At 47.9% G+C, this 14695-nt stretch overlaps 1 protein-coding gene across 1 annotated transcript; it reads left to right on the top strand.

Annotated features, from left to right (window-relative positions):
• The first annotated feature begins 11 nt into the window (after positions 1–11).
• Positions 12–12993, top strand: LOC8030661 (60S ribosomal protein L4). Its single transcript, XM_029966644.4, has 9 exons — positions 12–118; positions 607–784; positions 1809–2054; positions 3494–3618; positions 4765–4894; positions 7595–7751; positions 7843–7926; positions 8055–8214; positions 12776–12993. The coding sequence occupies exons 1-9, from the start codon at positions 116–118 to the stop codon at positions 12944–12946; spliced, it is 1254 nt and encodes a 417-aa protein (XP_029822504.2). The 5' UTR covers positions 12–115; the 3' UTR covers positions 12947–12993.
• The last annotated feature ends 1702 nt before the right edge of the window (positions 12994–14695 follow it).

Here is a 14695-nt window from a genome sequence, read left to right as displayed (position 1 = left end):
GGATCCAAGCATGTAGTTCGTGTCTATGCGCACCATGTATTCCTCCGACCTTTTTCATCTCCGACGTCGCCATATGCAAAGGCGATCGGTGACAACTGTAACATAAAGCGTTAAAATGGTAAGGCTTTTTACAGATTTCAAGTTGGATATCTAACATGGCAATAATTGTGTGCTTACCGACTTTGTTAACGTGTTGGTAGTTTTGTTTTATTGGTGTATGATCGTCAAATTCAATTACCACGCTTGCCGGCCGTAAGCCTAAGCAACTTTTTTTCTGTGCCAGCAAGAATGCCACCGCTTTTCTTTGCCTTGGCATTAGTGGAGAAGCGGCTCTTGTTGCACAGATTGGTTATACTAAAATTTCTCGCTTAGACAAACGCGAAGCGCAAGTATTTCTATTTAGCACCTTTATTTTTTGTTTTACTACAAAGTTGGCCGCCACGTGGTAAACTGAATTCGTACTTTTCCTCGCGCTTCGAACGCGATCTTGTAGTTGTATTGTCAGTATCGCGAAAAACATCGAGTGACTAGCGCTGCGATAGTCTTAATTGCTGACCCGATGACTTGGTGGCAAACCGACTGGTCTTATTCGTGCTTCTTTCGCAGGCGTATACCATAGCGAGGCCCCTCGTGAACGTGTACAATGACAAGAACGAGCTGTCCGGGACCCACGTGGCCCTGCCGGCCGTCTTCAAGGCGCCCATCAGGCCGGACATCGTGAACTTCGTTCACGTGAACATGTCCAAGAACAACCGACAGCCATACGCCGTCTCGAAGGAAGCCGGTACGCCGACCGACTCTTTGCGCCTGTCTTGGTGTCCAAACAGGACACTACAAAACGCACGACTCCGACAAATCGTGAAAATTGAAGCGGACGCGCCCGCTTCAAGCCCGCTTCAATTTTCACGATTTGTCGGAGTCGTGCGTTTTCTAGTGTCCTGTTTGGACACCCCTTTATCTGAAGAGCCCGGAGGTGGTATCCGACAGCAGGATGTTTGCTGATGAATACGAATTGGAACGGGTACTCAGCAAATTTTTGCAAGCTCCTGCACGGTAGTGTTGAAATACGACTTGCCTCTTGAAAGATCTCGAACTACTGTTTCTGAAGTGGCTATGTCGAAGGTGTATCACTGGGGGTCCAAATGTTTTATCTCTTGGGAATCGACTCGAGCAAAACCTTCAGTCACCTATTTCCATGGCTTCACATGGAAAATAGGCCGTCGGCAACATTCCAACAGAGCTTGAGATGAGAAGCTTCCACTATGGTTACTGACGGGAAAGAAAAAGGGGAGGGTGTCTTTTAGTTGTAGTGCATCCACTTCGAACGTGCCAGCATAACCATAAAATTGTGAACGAATTGAGGCTGGCCATCCGAAAGAGACTCCCTGCACTTGTCATGAACGGGACAAGGGCCAAGTGACTCTTTTGGATGGGAAGACTTCATCGTGCTTTTTCTCTGTGTGCACGCTCGAACTTCCCGAGACGTGTCTGAGGGCAGGAGGCTTGTGCTGGAAGCGGATCAAGTGAAAGACCTTTGTGCCATTTTATTCTGTCCGTGACTCTGGATTGTACGATTTAGTCTTCGTTTAATTTGAATTCAAATGTTGGCTTGCACCTTTAATTGAACGAGTGGCACTTTCTCAGTACCCCATATCTAAGCAAAGAGCTACAATTCTGTTTTCATTGTATTCACAAATACACTCTTTCAAGCACACATTTTGTTGTTTGCAAAAAGGAGCGTTCGATTGCCTTCTCGAGACGAGCATTTTAGTGTACTTTCGTTTACTGGAGTGTTGCTCGGAACACAGGGCACCAGACCTCTGCCGAGTCCTGGGGCACTGGTCGTGCGGTGGCACGTATCCCACGTGTGCGTGGTGGAGGCACCCACCGTTCCGGCCAGGGTGCCTTTGGCAACATGTGCCGAGGTGGCCGCATGTTTGCCCCGACCAAGACCTACCGCCGCTGGCACCGCCGCATCAACGTGGCTCAGAAGCGCTATGCCATCTGCTCTGCCGTGGCTGCCACCGGAGTTCCCGGTCTGGTTCTCTCCAAGGGTATGTAGGCCGCCCCCATTGACTCGGCAGCTACGTGGCGCAACATTGTTTTTTTCATCTTCGAAAGGGTATACTGGTGGGCATCAAAGTTAACCACATGGGTTAGTTCCCCTAATTGAGCACTTCCCACCAGTGTAGTAGCTTTAATTACGGTCCTTCGGTATTGAGAGAAAAGTAGAGAAAACTGGTGATGGCTTCTTCGCACCAATAATGTTGCAGAGTGTATATGTTGCATGTACACTTAATGCAAACACCGCATAGAATTTTATCCCTTAGTTTAATGTCCCAAATGAGCACTTTTCAATCACTAGTAGTTTTGATGATGGCCCTTAGATTCTCGGAGATGAACAGAAAAAAGACATAGTGAGTGCTTGTTTGTACCAACAGTGTTGTGATGTTACAGAAGTATTGGGCAAAAAAAAAAAATTTTTGATCTCAGTAGAATCTTGAATGATATGCATGTTAGTCTGGCTTCTCTGGAAATGGCATTCTCACGACAAATATTCTACAAGCAAGGGTTGTTACAATATTCTGACAGTATACACCACCAATTCACCGTTTATGTGGGGTTTCATGTTTTATTACCGGCGAGTACTGATTTGTCGTTCACACAAAGCCCAAGATCTGAATGACAAAGAAAAATCCCAGGGCACTTTACGCTAATTTTCATAGGGCGCCAAGTCACTGTTGCTCCCGAGGAGAGGCCGCTCCAGTCTCCTTTCTAACCTCAAAGGATTGACAAAGCATTGTCTTAATCTTCAGCATCTATTTACGACAGATGATCAGCGCTGCTGTAGTATTTGATCACTGCAGAAGCCAGTCAAAGCCTTCAATTAGAGAAAAATATTGGGGTGTGTGCATGTTTATACAGCCTAGAACTTAGTCTAACTCAGCGGGCAACTTGTCTCTCAGGTGTAGACGAGAAATTTAGCCAGTGCAGTACAACCGCTAGCCTGGAGCCTTTAACATGCACCACGCATTAGTGATGCACGACCGCACGCCGGTACGATGCTCATCCAGATAAAAATGGGCAAAGGTGGGAATTGAACCCAGGATCCTTGGGTTCTGCAGTGCGAGCTTTCGCTCCATTCGCTCTGAGCTGGTGTGCTCTAGCCCACTCAGCCTCCAATCCCCCCAACTTTTAAAATTAAATTGTTCTTTTTTTTTTTTTTTTTTTTTTTATGGAGATTTAGAAACACCAAATTAGTGGGGAGAAAAAAGAACCTAATTTCGAGAAGAATAAAAAAAAACAAAAAAACTGCAAAAGCTCATTTATAGTAATGAAGAATGTGTGACATTAGAAACGCGAGTTTATGTATATAGTTCATACCTTATTTCCTTGTCTCTCACGTGTGCTTACCAGTGTCTGCGTCTGTTTATAGTTTTTCTGGGGCCGGTGTAGGGAGTTTGTCGAGAATGTTGCGTGCTTCTCTGAACAGGCCACAAGATTGAGGAGATTCCTGAGGTTCCTCTGGTGGTGAGTGACAAAATCCAGGACCTGAAAAAGACCAAGGAGGCTGTGCTTTTCCTCAAGAAGGTGAAGGCATGGACAGATGTTGAGAAGGTGAGGCTTTCTTCAGCCCCTCATGCCTCCAGAGTAGCTGTACCACTACGGTATCTGGAATGCGTCCTCATCTGGCGTGTTTCGCATCCTATCCCGCCCACACGTCGAAAGTGGCCCCGAGGGGCCAACAAATGATGTCGCAGAAGCCAAAGTGTCACGTCGGTTATCGCGATCCTGGCACGGTTGGTCGTAGAAGCCACGGCAAAAAGTACAGACAACCGTCGCGGAGTCCCAACTCGTGGCTGCTTAGGTTTTTGCGGTCTGTCGAGCTAAAGAGCAACCTGCAGCCAAACATGCTGTTCTCCCAGATCCGCCACCATTGCTGTTACAACGCCAGGATCGCAGCCGTCGACAACGTGCCACTTCCATGGTATCGTCGGGCAGAAATTTGGGAACCGCTTTTTAGGATGCTGTAGACACCAGTTGATGATGCGTTCCAGTCACCATAGTTCTACCAAACCTAATCAGTCTGAACATGGCTTATAGTAGTACACCTACATTAGGTGAAGGGGATAGCCTGTTTGCTTTCTAGGCACTTGGTCATTACTTCAGTTGGGTAGTTATTACTTCAGTTACTGTATTAGTTACTTCGTTATTTGGCTCAGAAAGGGAGGGAATATGCAAAACTTGCACATATTGCATATGTGGAATGACACATATCTCTGGCGGAAAAGATCAACTGCCACTGGAGTGACGTCCCGGGCCGTTATTAAGATGCCGGGGTTTCATGATGTGTTGCTTTCCTTTGCAGGCAAAGCGTTTAGGGGGTTGGAAAATAGGATCTTCTGTGGTAGTGTAAAGCAACTGCCCCTGCCCTGATATAGTTGGAATTGATCCTTTAATTGTGGGATAATTGAGATTGTAGGTCCCAGTGGCATGCCAATCTAGGCTGCAAAGAATTACCAAGCCACGTCATTGCTGGTAGCACTGCACTATGGACCTCTCTAGCAGTCAAACCCTGTCTTCCCTCTGCACGGAAGAGTGGAACTTTGTGCGCATACTGCGTGCGTGAACACTGGCATACCGCTGCGCGTGGCTTTTTCTCGAGGTTGGGGAGGATTGAACGGAGAGGGTTAGAAACTTGCAAAAAGAGTTTAGACGAGTTCTGCTCAAGGACAGATGAAAACAGATCTTGCATACACACAGGTGTACAAGTCCCGTCGGCTGCGTGCTGGCAAGGGTAAAATGAGGAACCGCAGGCGCATCCAAAGGCTGGGTCCCCTGGTGGTGTTTGAAGCCGACAACGGAATTACTCGTGCATTCAGGAACATCCCAGGTAGGTTGGTGACAAGAATCATTTGTACCCTGGTGACATGAGCACTCTCAAGCGTTTGCCATCGTAGTAACTCGCCAGAATTTCATTGTGGCACTAATTGATGAGTTGTTAACCCCTTAAAGGGCAACTCCGGCCAAAACTCAAAATGAAATAAATTACTGGCTGGGGTCGAATTTTGTGTCACTACAGCTATACAGCTGTAGTGACACAAAATTCGACCCCAGCCAAAATATTACGTCCGTGGGACGCCGCATTCTCAACTAATGCCGATAATATAAAAGCGACCCGCCGCGAGCCGCTGCTCCTTAGCGGGCGGCCAGCGGGTTGCCGATCGCTAAAGCAACACTGGGCCGTGACGTCAGTATCCTTCTCTTTTTTTCCTCCGGTCCGGGCGTTGCGCGGAGTGCGCTTCTTTGAGCCGTTACAACCGCTACTTCGGCTCGTGATTGGCCTGTTTAGCCGTTGCTTTTATCTGTAGCCCGTGTAGCTTCGGTATAGCCTTTTGTTTATTTGCCCCCCATGTGAGGACTCCAAGACTCTTTTTAGCGAGCAACTCGGTGCGCCCAAGACTGCCCAGCTGTTCCTCTCAAGATGCCGAGTGCAACTTGTAGCGCTGTGGGCTGCTCAAACAACCCGCCGCGCAACACGGAGGTGCTCTTTCACAAGTTTCCAATGCACAAGAAATTGGAGAAGGTGTGGGTGAACGCTGTTCGACGAGTGGACTTTGGACTTCGGCTTTTATGAGCCCAAGGAAAAAAGAACGAAAAAATAGACATGTACAGCCCAGCACACGTGTGTTCGGGCGCCGCAGCCAACGCCGGAGAGCCTCAAAGCTTCGTGTCTGGGACTGACCCGCAGCGCGAAAGCGAGAGGGCCCAGTACTGTACGTCACTGGCGGCGCGGCGTAGAGCAGCGCCGCTCCATCCACGGAGCCCCGATGGCAATTTAGGCCTAGCGACGAGTACGGAAGACCGCACACACGGCGACAGCCGCTGAGTACGGCACCGAACGAGTTCATTCGTTTTCCAGTCGCTAGCTTTTAGGTATACAAGCGACGAGTACGGCATAGCGCACGCACGGTGGCGGCCGCCAAGTATGGCCACCGCGCCCCTGTTCACGGGTTTTCCAGTCGCTATTTCTTAGGTATACGCACTAACTCTTGCTAGATATGCTGGATAACTACCACGTATACAGGATTAAAACACAATCAACTTACCTCTTATCTTTAGACGGCTAGCGCAACAGAGGTAGGTGTCGGTCGGCCTGCGTACTCGTTGAACGAGAACGATCCTGACGTCACGTTCACATAGCGGCTGATTTTCAGTGTTGCCGGAGCCTCGAGCGGCTAGTTTCGGTTTTGTTGGCCTCGCCCCAAGCAAAACTTTGAGGCGTCGATATCTTTAAAACTATGCACAATAACAAGAAAAAAATTAGACCTTGCGATTCGGGGACGCTGACTGCACTAAAAACAGTCATAATCCCTAAATCGAAAGTATGGACCGGAGTTGCCCTTTAAGTGGTGAGATATTATTCTTGAGTGTGTGACCTTGCCTTGGGTCATGGACGCACGCCCAAAAGGCTTGAAACCCTTATTTGCACTAAGCTTTCCATTTTGTTTATAATGTAAAGGAATAACATGTTTGCTTCTTGTTGTATTAAGCACAGAGAAACAAAGACACTGTTCATTTTTACATATTTCATATTTACTGGAGGTCATGAAGACGAGCATTTTCGCAAGTGAGTTTTGAGGAGCGCTGAATTCTGGTTGGAATGATTAGAGGGTAGGCCTAAAGCTAGCAGCCTTTGTCTCCACTGCGCTCGCCAAACACCAGCATTCAACATTTGGCTCTCACATTCAAACATGTTCGGCGAGTGCAGTGGAAATAATGGCAGCTAGCTTTAGGTCTTCCCACTAGTCATTCAAACCAGAGCTCGGCATTATGACATTTCTGCGCACGCTCGTCTTCTCTTTCCAGCTTCTCAGTGCATACTTGCGTCCGAGTCTATATCAATACTTCCCTCGTGCGACGCCGCAATTTCTGCGACTGTCAAAATTTCACACCTCGTCCGCGTATCCTTCAGAACGAAAAGAAAAACCGACATTACCTACCAAAGCAGTTTAATTGTGTCTCCAGCCAGCAAACGCAAACAGACCTTAACGTGTTTGGCATTGTGTCCGATAGATGGAAACACATTCAACCCCCGCCAGAAATTGGCACCTGTTTCCCCTCATGCTCCCGCCATCCAAAGGAAGTGTTGTGCATCTTTAGACACTCTGCCATTTCAAGGTCAAAATGGCAGTGCTTCTAAAAACGTGATCCCCAGTTAAGGGGTTAATGATAGATGAGCTAAACTGAGCTTGCTTCTTAACTCTTTGTGCACAATACTACTGTGGGGTAAGCAGAAGAAACTGGAGGATATTCTGCGGATGCATCTCTATCCTCGGTTCACCCTTAAGCTGCGACTGCAGTGGGAGCTGCATGCCCACTGTACCAATCGGTTGCCTCCCTCTTATCACCTGACCCGGCTCTCTGCACGTGGGTATGGCCAGGAGCATGATGACGTGGCAAAAGAGAGGCGTATGGCTGGTCCAACGAGGACATGCCTTCTACCAAAGTCTCAGCTTAGGGTTGAACGGAGTATAGCCTGTACGGCTCTTAGCTTGGATATGCATGAGTATGATTGTGCTCTCTGCATCAGGCGTGGACACGCTACGTGTGGACAAGCTGAACCTGCTGAAGATGGCTCCTGGTGGCCACGTCGGACGCTTCGTCATCTGGACGGAGAGTGCCTTCCGCCGTCTTGACAAGCTGTACGGCACCTACAGGAAGCCCTCATCCGAGAAAAAGAACTTTAGGTGGGTCACATCGGCTGTCTGACAAGTTTTTGCTTGAGCGGTCCTTGAAGAGTATACAGCCTTTTCAATTGATCCAACGTTTTTCTTGCAGCCTTCCGAAGCCCCAGATGACAAACTCTGACATCAGTCGTATCCTGAAGAGCGACGAGATCCGACAGGTCATCAGGGCTCCTTGGTAAGAGATGTTTCCAATATGTTGAGCTTCATATGTTGCTGGTCCTTCCTGTTGGGAAGGGCCCATGCTTTTGGGGATTTAAAGAGTTCTCAAGTGAAACTGTGCATGTCTTGCTCCCCTCAATGCAGCAAGAAGGTTGTGCGCCGTACTCAAAAGAAGAACCCGCTGAAGAACATCAATGCCATGCTGAGGCTGAACCCATATGCAGCCGTGACCCGCAGAGCATCTGTGCTGCTCAACCAGAAGCAAAAGCTCAAGAAGCGTCTCCTCCTGGCTGAGAAGCGAGGCGTAAGTCTTGACATTTTCAATACCTCTCAAATATAAATAGGGAAGGTACTTTCTTTTTAATGCGTTAGCATTGGTGACCTGGTACATGCACTGACCTTGGACTGGTTTGGAGCGCACATATTTAAGTTTGCAACATCGCCACGGGATGGTGCAACAGCCCCACTGGCTCGGAAACGCCTTCTACAAGCGCCAACGGATGGCGGCAGGGTGTATTTTTTGCAAGGCTTGGCGATGATACGCATAGCAAAGGAGGCAGCACTGGATGGGCTGGTGATAGGGAGCGATGACATGACATAACACCTAGCAACTCAAGATCACCTACGACGTCCGCCTCCGCTCATTTTCGGGTCGTGCACCGAGGACGGCGGGCATATCACGGGCGTGTGCTAACCCATCCCGGCTCCCCCATTCATGTCTCTTCACAGTGACTGTCTGCGAATGGTTCATTGCAAAGTATTAACCCACCTCGGCCCACCCATACACGGCACCCCGCCAGTGGCCCAAGTACGCCCTAGCCCCGCTGTTCCCCACTGCACCGTGGTTGCTGGGTGTTGCGTCACGCCGTCGCGCTCTATAACCATCCAATCGTATGTGGCCGCCACTGCTATGCGTTCGATCGCCTATTCGCGACTCCAGCGACCTATAGGGGGCGCCACCACCAAACAAACATGGCGGCTGAGTCCAGGTCACGTCGGCTTGGCCCGGCCGCCTGAAAGGGAGGCGCATTCAATTTAACAAATTTTCTTCGGTTGAATGCCCAATTTTATGGGTATTTGAACTGAGACAGTTAAGTGTAGCCGGTGCGCATAAACTTGCCGAGCATAGTTTTGTTTTGCCAGTGTTTTTTGTTCTTTTCATGCCAAACTTTCGTTTCGGAGACTTCGATCAAAACCGAAACTATGGGCTCCGGACAAACGTTAATAGACTCTAATTAGTTTTGATCATCTAAGAAAAGCGGCGAGGGCTACAAAATTGTTCCACCGAGAGTAATTTTTAGCTAACTCACATGCCTCGACCATGCGACTAATCTGTCCGCGAAATTGAGCTTTTGTGCCTGTCCGCGTTTCAAGAAACAGCTCCAGTCGTGTGCTCGGTCAAGAACACAGGCTGCAGGAAAATTACGAAAATTAAGCAAGCGCTTCTTGAGCCAAGGGGCATGTCAACTCGCTGGCGCTTCACTAAGCAGCTGATACTCGTATTTCAATTCAGGTTTTAGTAGCAATCGAGAAGTCATTTTGACGAATATGCGGATTATGTATTATATTACGTACTATGTCCCACTAAAGCGATATTAGTGTATTCTTTGGGTTCAAATATGAACTTAGTTAACTAACTATTAGGTGAACTGGTGAATAAAAGTATATTTGACAGACAGAGAGATACTACTTAAACTTAGCCAAATGGTTCTAGCCCGTAGAACGGAGACGAACGCGGACAAACTGAGGAGAGTCTTCATCGGAGATTCACTCAGAACCTCTCTGCATTGAGCTTGACTTCGAATCCTGAACGGATAAAATGAGTATTTTTTTTGTGGCCGGTCAACCTGAGCAATGTAGACGTATATTGCCGCTGGCTTCGACAGGGCCCGTTATAATATAAATATTGGAGGCGCGATAGATCCTAATGACGTGACAGCTTCTTACTTTGCGAGACGCGTCCCCCACCTTTTTAAAAACAGATAATTTCCCTCATTAATCATATGCAGCGAGCAGCTTTTCTGAATCAAGTAATTGCAAAATTAGCCCAACTCCTTCAATGTGGTCTTTTTCGGTGAAAAGCCGCCAAGATGAATAGCCAACGCACTGGCCGGCGTTAGTGGCTCAAATTAACTTGAAGCTAATCGAGCACAACCGAACTCAAGGAAAGCAGGTATCGAACCTTCCCATTCACTTGACTGCAACATTGGTGTTCCCTCCAGTGAAACACTTCGTCTGTCGACCTCAGTCCACTGTTATACATCCTTATAAAGAAACCACTTATCAGTTACCAAGCAGTCGTCTATTTGAATGCGATTAGAGACAGACGAGAAATCAAAACGTTTTTCCGTGATTCCTCCTCATTAAAAAAATTGAAAGCACGCGACCGTGTGTTGTGGAGTAAACGGGCTTTCAAACACGTGTTGGAAAGAAACAATCTACTGAGGCTTCACCACACTAATGAACACTCAGGCAAACTTAAGAAATTTTCGGACCTTCGTCAAATTACATTGCTCGCCCCCGCGCCGACAGCGCGTGTTCGCGAAAGCCATCAGAGACGCGGCGGGGCGCAGAGCGACCTGGACCGACTGGTTCCCGGTTTTCCCGCTTGGCGGCGTCCGTTTTGCTGGAGTCGCGAATACACCAACACATGACCCTTACGTCGCGCCGGTACAGTGGTGCTGCTATTGACATGCACAAACAGTCCACTTCACGCAAATCTGTTTTCTGCACATGCACAGTGCCCACACCTCGTTCGGGCTTGTTTGTAAATGGCGTGTTGGCCTGTAGCAGTGGTCTCAAACTCATCTGAGCATGGGGGCCAGATAGCGGACACTGGGAAGATCGGGGGCCAAAGTTAGATGGGTGGGTCAAAAGGTTTAAAAGAGAAGACACCTCGTGCTCTATGCTTTATGTAAACTCAGTTTTTCCAGTGCCATTTTTACGTTTGGTTTGTTTAGAAGACTACTTCAGGCCCTGACTTGACGTGATAACAATAATTAAAATGACACCACCCCGCCAACGTCCTCATATTTTTAATAGAACAAGAGAGCAAGTACACTGTTGTTCCCGTTGCTCAATTCACTCAGGAATTAACTAGTGGACTATTCGTCTGGGGCACACCACAGCCGTCCAATGCAGTAACCTCTTTCCACTTTGGTACACGAAAGACTGGCGGGGAGAGAAGGAAGCTCCCCTCTAGCCTTCCGTGTACCACGAACTGCACTGCACCGGTGCGATGAGGGCCCAGACAAATTGGCCATAAGCTCGACGTGTCTCTGAAAAACATCAGTTATTTGACAGTTCTTACTTTCCTGGAGATTTCTATTACAACACCCATACTGGTCTTTTAATGGTGATACGTTTTTTAAGACGAGAATTCCGAGCTCGTAGCTTTATCTTCGGCAGTGGCTCTTGCTGATCGAGAGTTTGCGCAGCCAAGATGCATCCTTCAACAAAGAGCTCACCCTTGCAGCTTAGTACTGGAATTGTTGTCATTACAAAAAGCTGGTTGGACTAGTAGCCGGTTTCCTGCCTGCCGTGTCCCATCGAGTCGCGGGCCGCATGTTTGAGACCGCTGGCCTATAGCCTCTCGAAATAAGCAGCTAAAGTGGGGGTGCGCGCTTTGGACGTTCTGGGAAGCTCCTGCGGGCTGCGGTTACGTGCTTCGGCCTGCCACGCCATTTTTGACACGTCTTACCATGTCAGCGGGTCGTAAGTGCACCGTGTCATCGCCCCTGTATATAATGGCTTTGTTGCTTTCCATGCATCATGTACACGTGCAAAGTAACCTGATGTGCCTACGTTAAGGAGAAGAGGGGATTTTAAATGTTCACCCCACACAAAAATCGCTGAGAGGCTGCATTTATCATGCTTTGTTATACTGTCACAAATGAAGGCGAAGAGAGGACGAATGATGAACTGAAAATAAAGTTTAGTCGGCGAACGGAAACAAAGAAAAAAAAAAAAACGAGCGTTGAGAAAGCAGCAGCAAAACAACGAGGCGTGAGCGTCATAGTTGACTATTGCAAGAGTGAATCAGTAAATGCATTTGCAATGCCGAGCTTGGCTCCTTATCTACTGTGCTCGTCAACTCGAATATTCAACCTAGACTGTTTGGGAAAGAGCTAGGGTGAGACTGACTAGGCAAGGTCATTCTGACGTCCTCATCTCTTACACTCGCTGTAGATATAAACACGAAACTTCTAGATGCACGGAGAAGCATTTCTTTTGAGTTATGCACGCGGCATTACTGAAAAGTACATTGTTTCAATGCAACCTTAAATGAACACAGAGCTACACCAAATGGTGGTAAACTGCAGGGTTGTCTGAACCATAAATAGTCCTACGGAGCTTAAAATGGCTTGAGATGCATGAAGTGCACGACTGGATCACGGCTGGCGGCGTCCAGATGGTCAGAGAGCTAAAACACGTATCGCGAACTGCATTTCTTCAGGAATCAGCCTGGCGGCGGCAGCGATTTCGGTCCATTGTTAAGTTTACTTTTGGAATCGCCATCTTTGTTACATTTTTTTTTTTTTTTTAGTTGTCTTTCAGTGATTTGTTGGATAGCTTCTTTACGAAATAAGCTATAGTCACTGAGAAGGTGAGAACGGCAGGGTGTGTTTTAGCACGCATTTGCTGCCTTCTGCCGTGCTTTGGCTGTGCTCACATGCTCGAGGCTTGCAAGACGTTGAAGCATTAGCGAAGATAGAGAGCTCAGGCTGGAAATGGGACAACCGAAACTTTTCTCCGCCGTTTTCATTTTTGGCGGAGACTATAGTTTTGGGAATTTTTGCTCATTGAAGAATGTGAAGTTGGTATGGCATACTTGAGGTTTAAATAGCAGCATGGCTCTGTTGCAGGTCAAGCTGCCAGAGGAGAAGCTGCAGCCATGGCAACTGGCACTCAAGAGGTCCTTCGAGGCACGCAGGGCTGCCGCTATCAAGAAGAAGGGCGGCTCCACTGCCGCTGCCCCCAAGAAGGCAGCTGCCGCCAAGTCCAAGGGTGGCAAGAAGGCCCCGGCAAAGAAGTGACCGGTGGAGCAGGACATACTGCGGAAATAAAATGCTTCGCATCCGTAGCAGGCTGCCTTCTCGCTTGGGCTTTCACTTGTTTGCCCTCAAGGGGGCATTGTCAATAGCTGCTTTAGTAAAATATTGCAGATGTTAAAGACATCTGGTGGCAGTTAATTACCAAGTTATGCGGGCATCGTGATAATGTGCAGTTTTCCTTACAGTACCTACACATTTGGCATTGTGGATTATCTTGGGAACTTTGCCTCGCACACTTCAGTGTGGAACTTACCAATGCTCCTAGAAGGGCAAAATAAAGTAGGCTGCTGCAAAATGCTGGCCAAGCGCCCAATCGCGAAAAAAGGGAGTGGGTGCTTGTCCGGTCATCAAGTTTGCATATCAATGTACTGTGCATATTTTCTCAGATCTTGCAGATTTGAAAAGCGGTGCTTAGGTTTGTTTTATCATTACTAGAGCCTCTCAGTTGGGAAACGATTATGAAGCCTGCTCAGAAAAAGTGGCACCGACCCTCATCCCAGCATCGGGCTAACTGTGATAGCAACGCTGTCTTTTCTCCCGCAGCGGCCACTCCAAGAACTGCATGGCTGCACTTACTGGTTCCGTCGAGTCGCGGAAGGGCCGGTGGCGCCATCTCGCAGCAGTCGTATAAAGCAACTTTTGTGTTTCAACTCGTTGCTAAAGGGTGGCGCTGTTATCATATTTAGCTCGGTCTGTGGACGCCAGCGGCCCAGGTTTCAAGGGCGAGTTTCCTAACCGAGTGGAGTTGCCCCATAATATTGCCGAAGCTTAGTGTGGAATGGGCGTGTGCACGGTATTCTACGGTAGGTTGATGAATGTACAAAGTGAATTTTTCACTTTGGTCACATTGGTTAATGGGTGGAAAGGGCTCATTTGGGGCAGCAAGCTGAGCAATGAGTCAAGTGAAATAACACCGATGCATGCTGTACTAACTGCTGCAACAGTGCAATTGGTCCTAGCCACATTAGAGTGCAAGCATACCTTAATTTATCAAGATGAGTGTTAGCCTGCCCAACCATAAGAGGTAGGGAGGTCCTCGTAGCATAACAGTTAATTTCCTCCATCACTCGACTACCTGTTGTAAAAGCACCAGGTACACAATAGTGCAACAAAAGCCAGCCTTTTTCTAAAAAAGAAAGCTTTATTGCAGCAGCTATTCGAAATGCATGTTGGTTGATGAATGATAGCATGAGCGTATGAAGTAAATACGTAGAGACCAGTGTCCGAAATCCTAGCTTCAGCGATAAAAATTGGAACTAATCTCAAATGCAGGCTCTTGTGAAGAGGGGGGCTGCACAAAAACCAATATTTTTGCTCTAAACGGCACTCTTGCCGCGGAGCTTCGTGACTGCATTTCTGATGTTCTTGCACTGCGATATGTGCAAAGGTTTCTAAAAAAGCTCGAGGTACACCTAAGCACTTCTAATGAGTTCTGAATGCAAAAGCATGCAAGTCGCTCCGCTCCTTTTTTTGTCTGCTGCATACTTTTCGTCGCCGGTCAGCACGCATGCTTTCCTGGTGACCTTGGACGCTCTGTGTTAACAGCGCCCTGATGGACACACAGCGCCATAAGGTGGGCAGCAGTGAATCAAAGCTATCGATAGTGTCGCAGAACTATTGATAGTATTGCAGAACTATCGTCGACTATCAATAGTTTTTTATTATTGATAGTCGGATTTCTGGCGACTATCGATAGTACTATCGATAGTTTTGAACCACTATACTCGCAGT

The sequence above is a fragment of the Ixodes scapularis genome, unplaced genomic scaffold, assembly GCF_016920785.2.
Source record: "Ixodes scapularis isolate PalLabHiFi unplaced genomic scaffold, ASM1692078v2 PGA_scaffold0__279_contigs__length_252992795, whole genome shotgun sequence".
In the NCBI taxonomy this organism is placed as follows: Eukaryota; Metazoa; Arthropoda; class Arachnida; order Ixodida; family Ixodidae; genus Ixodes; species Ixodes scapularis.
This window is presented reverse-complemented; position numbering and strand designations above follow the sequence as displayed.

What these genes read in the sequence shown, in the direction of transcription:
- LOC8030661 (XM_029966644.4), top strand. An exon ending in TCCGAGAAAAAGAACTTTAG is followed by an intron (nt 7,752 to 7,842) that starts GTGGGTCACATC and finishes TTTTTCTTGCAG; the next exon opens with CCTTCCGAAGCCCCAGATGA. An exon ending in TCCTGGCTGAGAAGCGAGGC is followed by an intron (nt 8,215 to 12,775) that starts GTAAGTCTTGAC and finishes GCTCTGTTGCAG; the next exon opens with GTCAAGCTGCCAGAGGAGAA.